This window comes from Colias croceus, chromosome 2 (genome assembly GCF_905220415.1).
Source record: "Colias croceus chromosome 2, ilColCroc2.1".
NCBI lineage: Eukaryota > Metazoa > Arthropoda > Insecta > Lepidoptera > Pieridae > Colias > Colias croceus.
Window position 1 is genome coordinate 9,401,761 of NC_059538.1, and position 20,416 is coordinate 9,422,176.

At 34.7% G+C, this 20,416-nt stretch overlaps 1 protein-coding gene across 5 annotated transcripts; it reads right to left on the bottom strand.

The window, feature by feature from the left end:
- Positions 1-3: 3 nt before the first annotated feature.
- Positions 4-18,899, bottom strand: LOC123705750 (uncharacterized protein CG7065-like). 5 transcript variants are annotated; one of them, XM_045654775.1, is made up of 22 exons: positions 18,710-18,899; positions 18,428-18,454; positions 17,806-17,990; positions 15,367-15,528; positions 14,984-15,104; positions 14,651-14,777; positions 13,939-14,092; positions 13,518-13,678; positions 13,064-13,170; positions 12,873-12,943; positions 12,367-12,476; positions 6,292-6,391; positions 5,231-5,408; positions 4,625-5,006; positions 4,333-4,416; positions 3,825-3,959; positions 3,121-3,418; positions 2,662-2,859; positions 2,275-2,445; positions 1,855-2,006; positions 1,239-1,554; positions 4-954 (listed from the first exon to the last, which is right to left on the bottom strand). In XM_045654775.1, the coding sequence occupies exons 3-22, from the start codon at positions 17,896-17,898 to the stop codon at positions 103-105; spliced, it is 3,972 nt and encodes a 1,323-aa protein (XP_045510731.1). In that variant the 5' UTR covers positions 17,899-17,990; positions 18,428-18,454; positions 18,710-18,899; the 3' UTR covers positions 4-102. The 5 variants fall into 5 exon arrangements, with proteins under 5 accessions (XP_045510731.1, XP_045510729.1, XP_045510730.1 ...); XM_045654773.1 differs by lacking the exon at positions 18,428-18,454; XM_045654774.1 differs by having other exon boundaries at positions 18,107-18,899.
- Positions 18,900-20,416: the final 1,517 nt, after the last annotated feature.

The window sequence follows — 20,416 nt, forward strand, 5'->3', positions numbered from 1 at the left end:
GCGTTTAATTTAATACCTTTATTTAAAACAATCATAATTCATAAACCAAAATGGTTTTTGAGACAAGTTTTAAAATATACTTAATCCTAGGTCTTAATAATACTAATAATAACCCCTTCCCCGACCTCTTTGGGGTCCCCCGTAACCTCTCCCTCGACCTCTGTAATTATTCTGCTCGAAGTTTCCAAACGCTTGCCGATTTCCGAACTGCTGTTGATTAGGATTATTATGTCTGATATTTTGATTATCTAGCTGTCTTCCATTCATGAAATTCCCTCTAGAAGCTTGATTAAATTGATTTCCGGGTGGCGGCCCTTGATATGAATTATTAAAATTGCCAGGAGCATTAAAATTGTTCTGAGGCATTTGTTGTTGATATTGCATATTATCTCGATGCGGACCTTGATTAAAATTATTTTGTGGCTGGGAATTATTTTGTGGTATGGTAAAATTACTGCCTTGCGGCGGCCCCGATTGCATATTTTGATAAGAATTAAAGTCTCTCTGAGGTTGATTCACGTTCACGTCAAAAAAGCTATTATTATTCGGTTGCCACGAAGAATTATTGGAGTTATCGAAATTTTGATTTCCTAGGGTTGGAATTCGATTTTGAGTATTGAGATTATCCATATGAGGCTTTCTTTCTATGAGGGGTCCATCCTGGGGGTCACCGAAGGATCTCGGTTGTATGGAAGTGATGGGCGTTGGGTCTATCGTTTGCGCGATAGGCGCCGTGCTGGCCTGTGCAGCCTGAGTGGATTGTATCGAAGCTTGAACTAGTGCCAAGAGATCTGAAGCAGAGGAAATGTTCTTAGCGAATTCGAACACCGCCGCAGCGCTGCTCGGCTCGATCGCGGGTGGACTCGATTTCGCCTCTTCTATTGATTTCTTTACAATTTCCATCTCCTGTCGTATTTGATTCTCTTTTACCTTTTCTGTTGCAGATTTAAATACCTGAAAATAATTACATAATTATAACGCAGCCACACTAGTTTATTATTATAACATTTACCTTTATCTGAATTTATTAATTATCCTACTATCTTACTAATATTATAAATGCGAAAGTTTGTGAGGATGTATGTGTATGTTTGTTACACTTTGACGCAAATACTACCGATTACAATGAAATTAAGCACACATATAGAGACTTTTGATAACAAATCCGAGCGAACGTAATCCGTCGTTTACGGATAAATGAGCTAAATGACTAAAAACAAATACAAAACACCACCCACCTCCTCCACAGCGTAATCATCATCATCACTCTCTATACTGACAGTCCTGATATCATCCTTTAGCGGCTCATTTGGTTCCTCTATTGCCTCGTGTGCCTCACTAGCCTCGCCTGCCTCGCGCGGCTCCGGGGCATCAGCACTAACATACTGCCGTAATCTCTCTACACGTTGAGGCTCGCGAGCTTCGAGTTTCTTTAAATAGGCTATTAAACTGTGTTGCTCCTCTGCTGATAGCTCATTGAAATTCTTCAGGAGTGTTTCCAAGTCGGAGTCGGATAGGCCGTCCATAGCGTCCACTACGTCTTCCTTGTCAGTTCTGAAAATGTATTTATAAGTTATTATTTATTTACCGTTCCAATTGTTGATGTTAATAACATTAATAATACAGCCTATTTTATTTTAAGTTGGTTTAATTGTATAGCATTAGAGATTACCATTTACGATTAATTATTTTCTCAGAAGCATTATTGATATTCCTATGTGGATTGCATAGCATTGGTATGAAGTGCTAACATGAGTATTGTATTAATTATTGAGAATAAAATGATATTTTTGTAGCATACACACAAGTCCAAAAAATTTATCAGTTGTCTTATTTTTAAATTTCTATACTAACTTCTTATCATCGTAAGCAGACTGTAACAACTGCAACGCCGAGGCCGCACTTGACGCGCTCGCACTCGGTTCAGTCGGCGCAGGTTTCGATTCTATAGCTCGAGCCTGCTCTTTGAGTTTCGCTTCCCTCTTTTTAGCTTCCGCCATTCCAACCTGTATATAGAAGTTTGGGTAACAAAGTTTGCTTGTTGGAAGATTAAATTCTCAGGAACTCTAAAGTAAAAAAGGAATATTATGCGTTGTGTTGTTTATTGCGATTTTGATATTATATTATTAGCGACTCAAATTTATAAGTTTTTTTTTAATGTTAAATCTACCAACTAGTTCAAACTAAATGATTTATCGAACTACACTTCTTCTAGAAGTACTTTCAACCAAAAGCCCAAACTTTCTAACTACATAGTCAAACAAACAAACTCACCACAGCGTCCACAAGCTGCGCGAGCTCCTCAGACGACACGTCGGTCTTGCCCTGCGCGATGAGCGCGGCGGCCATCTGCTGCGCGATCTCTTCCCGGTCCACTTCGCCCACGCCCGCTACGGGCACGCCGTCCTTCTTGTTGCTGCCACTAGCAGCGCTCGCTTTCGCTTCCTGGATATTTCGTAGATTATAAGTAATTTGACAAAAATAAACTATGATTTAATAGTAAAAGTTTCAAGGCTTTTGTCTCTTATTGGCATGGATTTTATTGGATTTGTCTTGTGTTGAAAAAAAAGACAACCATAATTTATGATGATATAACGTACACGTGTGCACTTTGTATACGCATGTGCGTACGTATTCGTGCTGATGTATACTATATCTCACCTTACTACTCTTCTTAGCGCGCGTGTCCGCCTCGTGCAGCGTGGCAGCGGCACGCACGACCGCAGTGCGGGCAGCCGCCGCAGCCCCGCCCGTGACGAGACCGGCTTGCAGCGCGCCCTTCAGCTTCTCCTTCGCCGTCTCGATCAGCACCAACGCCGTTTCGCGCTCCAGTAGCTGCTCCGAGGAGTTAGGCTTCTCCTGATTTTAAAACAGTGAGAGATATGAGTTTTGAAAACATGAACCGTCAAGTACATCACCTCACTATAATTTTCGCTAATTTATAAAAAAGAACAGGCATTTATTTTGTTGTTATTTTTTAGATTGAAAATTTGTGGAAAATGATAAAACTATGTTATGATTTATGACGATTCAAAAGAGATTCTAAAAGAAATCTATAAACAAATGTCAGAGTTCGAGTTAAAAGTTTAAAACTACACACAACATTTCTATACCACGCACCTTCTCCATCCGTATCGCCTCCGCCAGCAGATCAACAACCTTTGGTCCGAGGCTGCCCAAATGATCCTCTAACGCCACCAGCTGCCGAAGCGTGGCCACAATATTATCTGGAGCCCCACCAAAATCGTTCATAGATTCCTTATGGTCTGGAATAAATTCCGGTCGGGAGGGTTCATGTCTACGTAAGCGAGATGCGTGTGAAGCGAGACTGCCAGTGCGAGAACGTGAGCGAAGTTCGGGCATGTCTGGTAACGAGCCGAACGAGTCGTCTGAATCCCATGGCGACATGTTGCCTTCGCTGTGGGGCAAAATTAATAATAAGTTTAATCAAAATAATAAAATATTGAAGTTTAAAAAAAAATCCACGTAAAAATCTGAATAGATAAGAAATACAAACTGTTTTAATGCAATCTTTATACTCTAATAACTAATCGGTAAAAACTTACATCGCAGAAACTTGCGATTCCCACACTTTGGCATCGTTTGTTTTTGTTTTTCTTTAATTACTTATTCTTCAGTACAAAGAAATCCTGTCCAAATTTTTTTGCATTTCCTTTTTTTCCAGGTTGTCCAGTAGCGATTTCTGTTCAGCCATAATGCTGCCTTTTGTGCAAATTATGCTTTTTCTAACACTACTCCATTTTACATTTTTTTTTTCTTATTCTGTACAATAAAGAATTACAAATAAATCATATGGCACTAACGGTTTGAGCTCATCGTCGGATATGAGCACGGTCTGCATGGAGGGCGGCGGGTGCGGGCTCGGGTTGCGCGCGCCCGGACTGCGCCGCCGGTCGCGCGCCGACAGCGGGCTCGCACGAGTGCGGACCGGACTGCTACTAGAAAAAGGAAACATTTGAATTTAGAACTGAGAATTATAAAACAAATTTAAAAAATTAGAACTGGCAATTAGAAAAAAAAAAATAGCGCCAATAATTTTTTTTTGTCGCGCATTTCGCTAACAGCTAACTATTTCAGTCATCAGTAACATCACTCATAAAAGAGAAAAAAAGCGTGTGTATGGTGAACACGTGTCAGAAATGAAACTTGCTTGGCAAGATTGAAAGATACAAAATCGTCGCCTTGGGACGATTTTGCCATGACGCGACCTTGAAATTTTACTCTTAACGCGCAAAGAAGTTTCACTTCAAAAAAATATACTAAAGAAATATGATTTTTTATACTTATTTTATATAATTATAAAACTATTACTTTTTGTGCACTGGACTTCTAGATCGAGTTTTGAGAGTCCTCACTGGTGAGCGTCTTCGCGGTGGTGAGTGGCGATCCTTTATCCTGCGAAATATTTGTACTTTAAGAACATTTGAAAGTCCATAATGTCGAATCAATTCTGATGGCATTATTATATTAATATTGTTTTATAGATAGACAGTGCAATAAAAATAACATCTTGGCTATAATTAAAGATATTAGAACATAATAATGATGCTATAGTCGTCAATAACAAACAAAAAGGTAAGATTATAAACTTATATCAACATACCATCTATACCTGCGATCTGGCGACCTAAGTCGTCGATCAGGCGTACGCCTCAGGCTGCGTCTATCAGGCGTACGTCTGCGTTCTAGCGATCTACGCCTCTCCGGAGTCCTTCTACGTTCTGGAGTCCTACGTCGTTCTGGCGTTCTGCGTCTTTCAAAGCGCTTGTATGGAGATATACGCCTTGGTGACTTTCTCTTTTCCACCACTCGCGGTTCTTCTTTCGCTGGAGTCGGTTCGATATCTTCGGGAGCCGGTAAGCTGAACTTGCGGTATATCTCGTGTATAGTGATGCGTAGCTCCTCTTCGTGCAGCTCCTTCATACGCGCCGTCCAGAACGTTATCCACTCCGGTTTGAAATCGTGCTTCGATGGGTCTTTTCCATCTGGGTGGTGTAAGATTTTTGGTAATGTTAATAAATATGTGCGATACAAAACATAAAAATCTGTATTTTATTCATAATTTCGCAATTTGAAACATGAACATATACACCACAATTGTTATGTGCGTTTTTTAAATAGTCTTAGTTATATATGTTTTTAATTCTATCGATATAAGTTTTTCATAGCATGTCATACTATAAGAATTTCGCAGTATATATTTCCTGACCTGCTTGCAACTCCTTATAGCGTCGATTCCAGAACTTCTTCCACTCCTCCGGGTAAAGAGGATGCTTCTCAGGATTCTTCTCGTGGTAGGCGAGCATTTTCTTAGCAGTAGCCTCCGCTGCGACACGCTGCTCCTTAGCTTTCTTCACTTTGAATTCGTAATTTCCGGTACGGCTCCGCTGATATAAAAATAAATAATACGTTAATAAATAAGAATAATTATTATTTTCTCTATTATCTTATTTTCTCTATGATTCTGTTTTATATTTCAAACAAATATAAATAATAATTGTGGCCGATCAAAATCGAAATCTCGATAGACGAATGTGTTAAAAAAATGTGGTCAATTGATTTTCAAAAATACTAATTCATGTTAACTACATTATTCTGTGATAACCACAATCTTTACCTTTATTTTAAAATTTAGTTTTCTATTAAGTTAAAAATTTCATACACTATCTATTAATTTAAGAAAAAATACAGGAATTTAAATGTGATTTTTACAATTAATATGATACTTTATTATAGTCGAGCCAATTTAATAGGCAACATTTGACGTCTATCAATTTTATCTTCGAAGAGAGGTAACCTGCTTAAAAACATCGATTAAAGTGTATTAATCGATACGGATTTGAAACATTTGTCAATCGAATTTATTAATTTATGATGATTTTTATTCACAAGTAATCAATGCATTCGATTCTAGATGTCAGATTTCGATTTTTAGAGTAACGTCTCTAGTATTTAAAAAGAAAAAAGGTTTATTGACACAAAATTGTAGCGACGTCAGTTCTTCAATTCAGAAATTGATTATTATGTTTAGGATGGTTTATCAGTAAAATGAAATCTTAAAATAACTTGTATCGGTCATTATTATTATAAATATGTAATCGTAATTGAAATAAGTTAAGCAAATGTGCAGTTCTAACAAAACGAAATATCATGTTATTCTATCTCGTCGTTACTAGGTTACGTTGTTGAATTTTGTTGAACTGTCAAATGTTGCCTATTAAAATGGCTCTACTATAACATGTTTATTTAATAATAAATAAATAACAATACCCTTTCATTTCGTGCATTGTTTGCATTGGGCTCAGGTTTACGGTTTTTAACCGGTACTGGAGCATCTGGACGTCCATAAGGAGAGAAACGATGTCCCGGCCTTAAAGACAAAATAAAATTACATTAATACTAAAAAAAATAATAACAATCATTGGTAAAATAAAAGATTTGATATTTTTTTTTTTTTTAATCTTTATTTTATTAAGGAGGGTTTGATCAGACATGATCATGCCACCCTCATTGGCATTACAAAAATCAACTACCTACGCTTAATACCTAAATTAACAATTGTATAAATAAATCTAGCTTCCTTAGAATAAGGAAGCGCCAAAAAAACATTAATATTGCCCAACAACCTAAGGTTTACCTCAGCAGAAGATCTTTCAGCCTCGTTCCGGACACACTCCACCATAATATGGTAAACATCCTCCACTATGTTACACACACTGCAATTGGGGGATGACGATTTACCCATCAGGTGTGCAAACATATTTAGAGGGATATGTCCAGATCGAAGCCTGAGAGCAATTACAATTTCAGATCTACTTAAACTGGAACTGGTAAACCAAGGATATTGCAGAATGTGCCTCTGAATGGTTTTATACCAAATCGCTTTCGATAAAGATCTCTCGTCGAAATGCTCCTTCCACATCTGACTACAACAATCTCTCAAATAATAAATATAATCGGTATGTAAAGGTAGGCACGTGAATGGTACACCTTCCGTAACTGCGGTCCTGGCAAGGGAATCTACTCTTTCATTACCAGGAATACCCACGTGAGAAGGGATCCATTGTATTTTAATTGATTTATTACTATTGCAGGAAATATTCCATAGCATTTTCAAAATGCTGTAGGCAATCGGTGTGCCTCGAAAATTCGAGGTACATCGAGCCAGGTGATATATAGCACTTTTAGAGTCTGTTAATATAACAAATTTACCATCTCCCAAAGAATTAATATATGAAATAGCTTCTGCAATAGCAATCAGTTCAACGTGCATGATAGAAATTGAAAAATTAATGTGCAACTGAACGGAGCAGTTCAACTGAGGATCATAAATAGCTAGGCCACAAGAGTTGCCCAGTTTCGAGCCATCTGTGTAAATATAATAAAAATCTGAGTAATTGGAATTTAAATACTCTATCGCGAGTTGTTTTAACATTTGAGGCTGGTGGCTCATTTTTGGTTTATTGATGCCCCTGATTTCCAGTTCCAACACATCCCAAAGATCCACATTGCTGACCCAAGTTTGTAAAGAAAACATATCCAACTGACAGCAAGAATAAATAGGTTTTTCTTTTAACAAGTCATGAACTAAGACTAACAAAGGAGTATTTCGGCGGGCCCAATAACTGTTCTTGCAAAGACTACTCAACTCATTTAGGACATCCACTATATTATTATCATAAAAAGCTTTGCTTTTAAGCCAATACTTACCGGCTAAATAATATCTACGCACCTTTAGAGGAGGAAGAGATAGCTCATTCTCCATAACATGTATAGCCGTCGATTTAACAAAACCACCTATAACTCGCATGCATTGATTTTGTATCTTATCCAGAATATTTAAATTAGTTTTACAGCTATTACCATATAAAACACACGCGTAGTCTAATTTACTTCGTATCATAGCAATATAAATGTGTCTTAACATAATTGGATGAATGCCCCAATCCGACCCAGCGATCACTTTGAAAAAATTTAACAACTTGTAGCATTTTTCTTTGACATATTTTATATGAGTAAACCAGCGCAAAGAACGGTCAAGCCACACTCCTAAATATTTTACACTATCAACCGACTGTATTGGGATACCTTCAATGAAAAGATTAATAGACTCTCTACGCCAACCCCTTTTGAATATGCAAAGTTTTGTTTTTTGGATCGAAATGTCCAAACCAATAATACACAACAGTTCAACTAATTTATCCAATGCTCTCTGCAAGTGAAATCTTCCATACTCCGCGCTACGGCAATTAATAAAAAGAACAAAATCGTCTGCGTACTGAGAAATAGACACGTTATTTATATTTTTACAAATATCTATGGTAACAATATTAAAAAGGAGTGGTGAAAGAGGGTCTCCTTGGGCTAGACCGCAAGAGGTAGATCTTCGAACAGAAAAGCAATTAGATCTAATTTCCAAGCGTCTGTCCTTCAAAAAATTCCAGATATATCGACATATTTTGGGGCTAACACCTAACTTTTGCATAATTCCAATCAAACTTAATACATCAACATTATTATATGCGTTATTTATATCTACAAATGTAGCGAGGCAAATATCATTTCGAGAAAAGCCCGTTTGTATTCGTGAAACTAAGTTACTTAAATTATCAAGAGTAGAACGGCATCTGCGAAATCCAACAGTATTAGACGAGAAAAAATTGTTTCTTTCGATATACCACTCTAATCGTTTAAGAAGAATGTTATGAAAAACTTTGCAGAGGCAAGAAATAAGCGATATAGGACGAAGGGAATTAGCACTTTGATCATTTCGACCGGGTTTTGGAATAGGCACAATCGATATATCTCGCCATTGTAGTGGTACAAAGCCAAAGGAATAAAAAACATTAAATAACTTTAGTAAAACTCGTTGTCCATTTTCAGGTAAGTGAGCCAGCATGGAGTATGAAATATTATCACTTCCTGGTGTCGAGTCCTTATGACGCATACAAGACTTTAATTCCTGGATGGAAATTTGGTTGTCTAAAATAGTCATGCCAACGTCAAACATAGGATCTTTAGGGACAGCCGAGTCGGGTGTCAAATTCTGTAAGAGATTATAAGCACTCTCTTTATCGATACAAGGGCGCGATGTGTTGATGCCTTTCAACCAACTTATCTTATGCCACATTTCACCTAACTTAGACTGGCCATCAATAGAAGAGTAAAATTCGTGGCGTGACCGATTTTGCGCTTCCCGTATCAAGCGTTGAGATTTGCGGACTTGAGATTGTAACTTTGCAAATTTATGTGGAGTTGGGTTGCGGCGAAAAGTGGAAAGAGCTAACCGTCGCTCCGCTACACACTTTGATAAGGTTACATTCCAGTATGGTTTGGGTTTGAAACTACTTGCTGGATTGTGACTTAGCTTAACAAATGGAATATACAAATCGGCAGCTAAATTAATAGTATTAATAAACTTGTTATACAACGATTGAGGATCTTCATTAGAAAATACCCAGTAAACAAATTCTTTATCTAAAAACGATGTATAAGACGACCAGTCCGCGTTTTTAAAATTACGGCGCAAAGTATAGTGCCCTCGTGTGTTATCCCATTGCGAAGTTATTTTAATGATAAGATGATCGCTACCTAAATTTTCACTTAAGATGGACCATTTCAATTTTAAAGCTACATCGGCAGAAGCCAGGGATATATCCGGCGAGGACTGTTGCAAATTATTATTAACAAGTTTTAAACGCGTGGGAGTGTTACAATTATTCAATGTAATTAGATTATTATCCAAAATAGCGTCCTGAATATTAATGCCACGGGTGTCTATTTTATTTGACCAGTTTGTATTATGTGCATTAAAATCGCCTAATAACACACATTTCTTATCAAATGTACTAAATAGTAGATCCCAATCTGATTTACTTGTATTTATCGAAGGGGGACAATATAAGGACGCAACATATTTTATACCCTCACAATTAAATATCTCAATAGCTACAATTTCAATACCCGGCCTTATATTAGTTAAAAAACATTTTAAAGATGCTATAACAGACCGGTGAACGATTAAAGCAACGCCACCATACCCGTCACACCTATCTTTACGGAAAATATTGTAACCACTTACTCTTAAATCACTCTCAGGCTCTAACCATGTCTCACTAACGGCAGCAATGTGAATCTTTTCTTGGTTAAGCAACTGTTCTAATGCATTAACTTTTGGGCGAATACTCTGAGCATTCCATTGTATCATATTTAGCTTTATTTTGTTTTTAGTTACAGACATTTGTAATATTCAATAAATCAATAACATACTGTAGGATTGGCCAATCAGAAATATTTTCCACAATTACAAGCATTACCCATTCAATACAACTTCTAATCACACTTTGCACTTTAGTTTTAAATGTGGCTCCTTTCAGGAAGATTATGTCCTTTAACCTGCTTAAAAGCTCACTAAACTTAACGTCTTTCTTCTCCTTATTCTCTGTTGAATTCTTTACTTCTGTTTCTTCTACTTTTGAGGACGTTTCGACATCCATAAATTCTTTAAAAATATTTGTCTTTTTTGGGGTATGAGAAAAACTTCTACTCCTTCTGCTCTTCGATAGAAATGAGTCCTTGACGACATCCGCGTACGTTGACCTCCGACTTGGCGTTACCTGAATAGATTCAACTGGCAGAACATCAAATGTATTACCGTCGACGTATTCATTTATGGGGAAATAATCTTCATTATCAGCAAAGTGTGAAACCTTATTTTTAGTAGATTCCAACGGAACGTAGAGAGAAAGTGCTCTTCTATAGGTACAATTATACTCCGCCATCAACTCTCTAAGCTTTCTTTCCTTTTGGTAAGACGGACAAGAGCGAAACAAAGACATATGTTTTCCTCCGCAATTAGCACACTTGAATGTTGATGTATCACAGTTAGGATGGTTATCAGAACATTTAGGACATACTACTTTTGAGGAAATGCATTTGCTTTTAGTATGTCCCAGTTTCCAGCAGCGCGTACACTGTGATACGGGAAATATGTAAGGTTCTACTTTGATTCGCAATCCATCTACCGATATATAGGGTGGGCGATAAGAACCTTTAAAACAAATGCGAATGGATTCACACGACTTCCATCCTGAACTCTCGCTGCTACTTCGACGGGAAAGTCTGTGGACGGAAAATATCTCGCCCGGTTCTGGACACGAAATATTTTTAATAATCTCTTCTTCTTTTAAATCCAAATCTACATCTTTTATAACGCCATACGAAAAATTAACTTCCAAAGCCCTTTGAATCCTCCACCCCATTTCTTGGAACTTTTTAGACTTTTCAAGTTTTTCCACCATCTTCTCGTTACACACGTCAACCCTAATTTTATAGGGGTTTATATATTTAACCCTCTCAACATCCAAAATATCTTCACCGCTAAATAATTTTGCTAAAGTAAACTGCTTCGGTAAAATTTCTTTCGAAGAAATATAAACTTGAAGTTTATCCTCCACAATCTTAGTTTTGCATCTTTTTTCTTTTCTTTGAATTAAATTCCAATCGTCCTCATCCCTCCCTCTTTTACTTGGTTTATGCTCAACAATAGTTTTCTTCGGCGTCTCAGAACAAACTTGTATGTCTTCTGAGGTATCGTCAAGTTCCTCGTGACAATTTGAGTGGTTTAAATTAGTAATATTAACGTTTTCGCGCTCAGAATGGATTAGATCATCAGTATCCATTATTTAATTCAAAAGCCGACGCGCGGCTGCCGCAGGTAGAAACCTAACGGTAACCGTGGTGAGCCGATACCGCACGCGATGACTCAGTACGCAACTTATTACGAAGTACGCGTTCACCTCGATCGAGTGACGAACCGAGACTGGGGATTTGATATTATTAATTACTACATATTATTTAGATGTGCTATTTACTAAAAAGATGTCGGTTTGATGTCGGTGCACGGGCTTAATACTAAGTGCTTATATTGTTTGGCACCGACTTCAAACCTATTTAACATAATATAAGTTGGTTTGGTATGCATGAGCTTTACAAAATGCGGGCGATTTTGTTTTAATTTCACAACATTGGTCAAAATGATTGAAGTTCAGAAATAATGGGGTGTTTGAAATCAGTTACAATTACTTCGTAGATCGTCAACATTATCAATTATGAATACCAAACAATTTATTTTCAAAAATGTATAAGTATCACGATAAAAATGTTTTGTTATGTATTTGGTTGTGTAATTTAAACTAATCGTAACATTTAACATGAAACTAATAAAACTCAATACAAGAACTACATAATAATTCACTTACTTCATTATAATTGGCCCAAAAATGGACACGAATCGGCTTGTACATTATATTCAGTAAGGAAAGGAAATAAAAACAAATGATCCACCTATTATTGGCTTTGTTGTACCGCCCGAATTTCGCCGCTTCGTCCTCTTCGCTGAGGTCTGACAGGGAATCCACTGACACATTCTCACGCTTTCGACCCGCTTCATTAGGCTGTATAATAAACAAAAAATAAAAATCATTAATAGATGCCGAACATCGTGTAAACTATACCCTATACATATTTAAATCCATACTAATATTATAAATGCGAAAGTAACTCTGTCTGTCTGTCTGTTACTCAATCACGCCTAAACTACAGAACCAATTTTCATGAAATTTGGTATGGAAATATTTTAATACCCGAGAAAGGACATAGGCTACTTTTTATCCCGGGAAAATGAAGCAATCCCGGAAATCCTACGGGAACTGGAACTATGCGGGTTTTTCTTTGACTGCGCGGGCGATGCCGCGGACGGAAACCTAGTATGTCTATAAAGATAGAATTCAATTTCTTCAATTTGAACAAAAGATTTTACATGCTATAAATAATAAGCGTAATTCAATGACCTTAAATTGTGGTTTTGTAGGCGCAGCAACACGCGGCGGCGATGGCTCTTCAGTACCTGGTTGTCCATGACCTTTCCGAAATAAACATTAACAGTATAGTTATTTTTATAATAATAAAGAAGAAAACTTTTTATAATGTATGATATTAGTAAAAAATTGTATTGGTCAAATATTATTCCTGAATAAATTACCTGCATCAAGTGATTTTAGTAAATCGACGTCAACGACTTCTTCAAAGGTACAGTCCTCGACCTCGGCATAATGTTTGCCTTTGAATATCAATTTTAGTATTTGGTCTCTGAAAAAAAGAAACTCGTATTAATTTAACCTTATCAATTAGAAAATTTAAAATTCAATACACAAGTCCAGAATAGTATGTAAACGTAATCATACATGAAAATTAAAAATATTAATTAGTTCACAAATACAATTCTCATGGTAATAAAATTTCGCTCGGCGACTCATAGGAGGTGATATTCGTGTAATTACACTTCCATACATTATTACCAACTATACTACACGGCACTCACAAATTCTTCTCATACCTACACTATTTACATAGGAATCGATAAAAGATATACTTTGGAGTTACACTTCCATACATTTTAACTAAGTAACCTACACTAGAAGTACAATAAAACCCACTTGTTCTTGTCGAACTCCTCCTTCTGCCAGTGCACGGGCTTCATGCGTCCGTACTTGTGCTCGATGCAGTGCGCGAGGCGGTTGAGCGTCATGGCGAAGCCCGCGCGGTGCGTGCGCCGGTACGGCTGCAGCAGGTTCGTCGCTTTCGGGAAGTGGTGCGCCTGGCCGAATGTACATTATAATAACACATTTTGTACTGCCATAAAAGTAATAAAGATATATTATCAGGATTTGATTTTATTTTTTAAACAGGGTTTTCCAACGTCGGTGCACTCATAGCTTTGCATACACAGATTGATTTTACGTTGTTGTGTTAATATCTTTAATTTTCTTAAACTTTGAAAATGTAATTTATTTATCTATGAAACAATATAGCCGAACAAAATTTCTTCAGTTCAATCCAATTTACGAATAAACTTACAAGATACGTATGACGATGCCAAAAACAGGTGAGATGATTGACGATAGTTCTGGGATGTCCATGCTTATTGCACAGAGTGCACACGTACGAGGGCTCGTGATGAGATTCCTCTGGAGGGTGCTCCACTAGATACTCGATGCCTAACAGAGCCGCTCTGAAAATTAAGTTTATAATAATAACCAAAGCAACAAATAAAATTTTCCTTCAAAATTCATCTTTCCTCTTTCCACATAAGCCTTTTAGTCCAACCCAAAAAAGGTTTTAGAACTATTTTTAAAGAGAAATTAATCTGCATTACGGTGCTTCAACTGCATGGTCAAAGAAATTTCCCTAGGAACAAAATGTTTGCCCGTCGTAAAAAGTAGTATATCGGTCGCTAGCTTCCTAACTATCTCCAGACACAAAAATCATGTCGTAAAATAACTCGGTTGTTACGGGAAAGAAATACAAACAAACAAATACACTTTCACCTTTGAACGAATTGGGCGTAGTTAGCACGCCATTAGGAAAGCATATAAAAAAGATTCCATTAGCATAGAGAAGATATAGTACAGCCCCCTAGCCAAGTGGCTTTCTGTTAGCGTAGCGTTCAATAGAATGTAGATACGTTATCTACAGCTTACGTCAATCTCATACATTCGTAGTCTATTCTATTGAACGCTACGCTAACAGAAAGCCACTTGGCTAGGGGGGCAGGAATGGAGTAACTTACTTTGTTTCATTTAAAATGTCTTGAATGTGACATGGCAAAGTCTTATAGTAGTTATACTTTTCCTCAATTGTTGTAGCATTGTGGAAATTCACTTCTTCAGCCATTTTTTTGAGCACATTCGACATGGCTGAAATCAAAGCAAATTTAGCTTATACTGTGAAAATTAAACTAGTACCTATATTAGTTATTCAATCCTTTCAGTAATTATTCTTATGTTTGAAATTTGATATAATAAAACGATTGGTTTAAAAGACAATAGGTGAATAGACACAAAAAATTAATCATTATAATAATAGGAATGGAATATTTATCAAGGAATGGCTTCTAACTTACCTCCAGGTTTAGTATTCGCTCCCCTTTCATTGAGAAGGTAGGGATGTTCTTTGAATATTGCTTGCGGCCAAATATTTCTAGTTGCTAGCCTTGTTTTGTGCTTTTTCCCCGATATATGTGTCTGTAGAAAACAATTTAACTATAAATTTACCACCTAAATTGAGTGGTCGGGTGTGAACGAAACACTGAACATCAACCTCAGTAGTTCTTACTACTAACCACTTGGTTAGCTGTATCCTCAACTGCAATAACTTAGGACTTCCAATCATGACATGTGTTTTGAATTCTAAGGTATGCAAAAAATTTTTTTTACAATTCTACAATTCTACAAATCCAATATAGGATAATAGATGTTTTAGCTCAAGTGCAATATGTGAATATACCTGTAAGACGCTCTCTCCGCTGCATACAGCTGCGCAAGGGAAGCACAAGTAGATCCATTTCCCCGAGATGTCGCGCCCGCGTCGCTCCACCATGCACCGTACCGTGTCATCGTCAACCTTGATCTTCAAACTGTTCAGATGTTCCAGAAACTCCTGCTCAGCCTGTAAATTATATTTTTAAAGTCATAATCACGTATCGATTTTAAACGCGTAGAAAATAACGTAATAACGATAATCATATAACAGAATTGCACGTAAACATCAGTCATAATATGAGGGGCAAAGGAAATAAAATACACAAATAATTGTTTTTTTCCATTTATTTAATCATAAAACCCTTTTTTTGTAAACATACCGACTTACCTTAATAGAATAACAGCTAGTTCTGTTTTAACCAAAATATCACAATCACGAAACGGAATCGATAATAAAAATCAGTGTGAAGATTTTTGTTTTAAAAATAAAGATATTATAACACCACACATTACACTATAATGTCAATAAGTTTGACCTGAGAATATAGTACCTAATCTGATCCACACATCTAGTGGTCATAATATATTTTTTTTTCAATACATACTAGGTTTTTTTTGTTCTTTTATTATAATGAGTCTCAAAGAAAGGAGACATGAAGATAATTTATAAATTAATTTTAGATATTTAATTTTAATTCCGACTATACAAGTACTCTCAGTTGAGGCCAATTTCATCAACATTTTGATACTTTTGCTCATTAACACCTGGTTAAATCTCTAAACATTCTTTATGCAGATTGCATAGTTTAGTCCAAGTTTTATAACGTCAGTGCCTCTTTAGTTTGTTTTAATAGTGTAGTAAATATAAACAACTTTAATGTATTATTAAAACGATATTGAAAAAGAAAAAAAAATCAATTGCCTTTAATGTTAACACCAAACAGAAAAGGTATTGGAAAAATAATAATCAGTTTTTGTGCATGATAAGCTTTTAATAATATGTATTATAATAATATCTGTTATTGGATGGATAGGATTAATATGGATTGGATATGAAATTTCGAATAATGTTTTTATTGATACTATCGAAGAATAAAGTATAATTTCTATGAAGATATTTGTCATGAAAAAAATGCAGCTCATTCTGTATCTATCATGAGTTCAATGCACACAACGGATTCTCTCGTTGGATACTACAATATTATACACAAATAACTTAAGGTAAGAGCAACATTATAAAAGCTGCTCGTCTTATTGTGCGCTGTTCCCTAACTATTGTAAGATCTTTTGTTGTATTAAGATTTGGGTAAACAGGCAATATTTTTTTTACCTTCATGTCATTAAATATCAGTTACAACCATATTAAATTAATTTCCTTACACTAAACTTTTACATATTGAATGTATTTGGTAAAAGGGGACATATTATAAGAGGTACATCACAGTGCCTGAAAATGTTATTGTGTGTTCCTATAAACTTCAGTCTTATTCTATATCAACTTTCCCAAAAAAAATATGTAAGATCCACATATTATTTACCTTTTAATAATGTTTTTTGTTTATAGTAATTGATCATAATTATCATTGTTTTAACAAATATAATGTGTTATTTAAGTTATTAAATAGTTGTCCGAATATGGGGGGCCGAGTGCTTGAGCATTATTTGTCATTTCATTCCATCAGAATACCGCATCATCTTTTCTTTTCTATTCTTCACAATGTTTAAATTGATAAATTAACATAAAATTATAATTTGGAAATTAAATGTTTTTAGTTCAGTACCATAGTCAATAAGTACCATAACATTGTATTCAGAAAAATGTTTCCATATGCTTTTAGCAATTGAAAAGCACATTGACTACATAATAATTATTTATTAGCATTTTTCACACATTTTTATAGCTGTTATCTCTGACTTTCATTAAAACCTTGCAAATAATAATTTATAATCTCAATAGAAAGCAGGAAAATATTTATAAATTCTTAAACTAATAATTACTTTTAGTACTCTAGTGCCATTTTAAATAATAAATAATTGATATAAAATCTATAGTTACAATACATAGAAGATACAGGTCCTTCTAGAACTTCAATTTAATATATCCTATAAATACTTTTTTTTTTATTCTATTCAAATCAACAAATTTGATTAACAGAATTCCATTGTGAGAATCTTATACTTACACTCAGATGAACAAGAACAATTGAATAATATCTACCCAAGAAAATTAGGTATCAATTATTCAGAATGGGAATTAATTTTCCCACCACAATCTATGCAATCATATAATTTAATAATTTAAATAGAGTTGGTTAAGTTTATACTTTTTTATTTACTTTATAATGTAGGTTAATAAACTCAAAATAAAATATCTTGTACTCAATGCTAATCTAGACAATATTTAATAAATGTTTAAATCCAATATGAAATGTCAATTGAAAATAATTTCAAATGTAATATTTACCTTAGTGCATGTTTCTACGTCTGGTTTCTTGGGTACTTCAGTTACAGAATCTTGATATCCCTCTGCACCAGGAGGGCAGTCTGGGAGCTCCATCTTGATTCACTACACTTTAGTTTATGACCTCAGGACGGTCATAAACAATTTTTCACTACTTAAAAAAAATCTTCACTGTTCCTTACACACAACTGGAATGAAACAAATAATAATAATAAATAAAGGTAACAGGCTCCACGCTTAAACTATAAAAACTTTTGAAATAGAAGTGTTCAAAATGATACTTACACAGTAGCTGCATACTTACGTGCAATTTCCATACTTCACTATTGAGGGTGGTTTTTAGTAATATAACATTCGTCATAAATAAGGATGAACCCTTTTTGTAAACAATATAATTTTTTAAATTGTGACATTATATCTTCTGTATATTTGTGAATTATAAAATAAGTGAAAGTATTTAAAATTATTCAAGTACAACCAATTAAGCATCAACTTTTAATGTTATACGATAAAATATGATTTCTTGTTATTTAGGTACCTCAAATATGCATTGTAACAGTCCAAAAACTTCAGATTCCATTCTGATCTAATAAATTATAAATGTGTTATGTAAATCTTTACTTACCCAAAATTATAAAGGCACTTTAAATCACTGAAATGTATTTGGTTTTAAACAATACTATGTCAAAACAAACAAAAACATTGATAATTTAAATACCTAGGTATGAATTCATGTCAAAGGCAAACGGCATCGATTGTCAAAAAAGAAACGCCAATCCTTTTTAAATCATCGTCAATTACATAAAATTTGGTTATATACGTAGACTTATTCTATTTTTGACAAAAGATAACAATCATTTTGGGTTTAATATGGTTTCAATATTCATAATACGTAGATGTAACTAACCTTAAATTTACTGTTGCTAGTTTCCTATAATGTTCGATACATTCGTAGGCCAGGTTAATTTATGGACATACTTGTTACAAATAATAATCCAATATATTTACGATCTTCGTGTGATTCTAAACGACGACCAACCGAAATCAGAATACAAGATATTGATTGCTCAAATCTACCAAAAGCGTAGACCAAAAGGCCACAGAGCAAGTAATATAGCAAAAGGCGAAATGCGAATTCCAAAATCCAAACCATAGAAATTATGAAGCTTGTCAATAACCCAGGGGGGGGACACCTAGAACAAACTGACATTTATTAAAGAAAGCGACGTCATCTATACTTTGGCGTGTAAAAACGTATTAAATCAGTTTATATTAAATCCCCAAAAGATGGCATCGCACTTTCTAAAGTTATCGGAAATTGTATAAAGACATTTAAATAAATGGCAGTTATTCTTGAAACATTATTTTATTTTAATAGATCGAATGCGAAGCTTACCTTTTTTTTTAAATTCCATTAAATAATTTTGCGATTTTAATCGTTTCATATTTTCATATGGTAACAAATTAATAAACTTGCAACATTTTCTGAAAGCTTCTCAGTGTTGTCTATAAGAAATCAATGTAGTAAAATAAGATAAATGAAAACCTTTCTATATTCCCTATTTTCAAAGTTTAAATGAATTAGAACAATTATCTCAGATTTTTAATTCACTATCCTATAGAACTTTAATTCAGGAAAATATTTTACATAAAAAATACTGCGTGTGATTTAATAATTATATTGAAAACATTTTATTAATTAACATGAAAAGTGTAAAATATGATTTATTAATTGGTAACATTGACTAACAAAATATTTTGTTAGTACATCGCAATTCGCAGATCACAAAATATTATTTTGTTAATTCTGTCATAAAATGGCGGCTACTATACGTGAAGTTTATTAACTTATTATTTAGTTCATTTTGTTGATAATCGTGTGAAGTTTCTAGTCCTCGTGAGTGTGGTGAGTGTGGTGAAAGTGCGTTGAATCGAGCCCTACGTTCAGGCTTTCAAAAGTTTCTACTGAAAATTATGTGCACGGACAGTTTTGTTTTAGGTACCTATATAAAATGTAATATTACAGTGAAAGCATTTAAAAAATAAAGTATTAATTTCTTTTAATGTCGTTTTCTTCATTATTCTTAGTAAGTACATACCTACTTCAATATGTTTTAAGAAATTTGACCGAATAATATTTAGCACTTCCAAATATCTTATTTTTATAGACTCCGTAGGTAATATTCATTTAGTGAAACTAATTTATATACTAATAATCTTGTAATTATTATTATAAGTGAAAAGTTTTTTTTAAATCACCTAAATCTTTAAAATACCATCCATTTCGTAATCATTTAGATCTTTAGTCTTATTTCTTAAATGTTGAAAATAAATGATATTTCAGTTAGCTCTCCTATTTCAATAACGACGCAAATATATGTGAGCAGGCACATATTTTGAAGTTTGATTTCAATTTTCAACTATCAACATATTAAATTATTAAGTAAAAAAAAAATAGGTAGGTATATACCTAGTTATTAGTATTACGTATATGTATACGTAGGTATATAGAATTAGTTTTAACCCCAAAATCCAGAGAGCGCATTGTCGCATGTCAAAGTCAAATAGGTTTGCCTTCCAATGGAGATTTCGGTATGAACATTGACGTGTAACA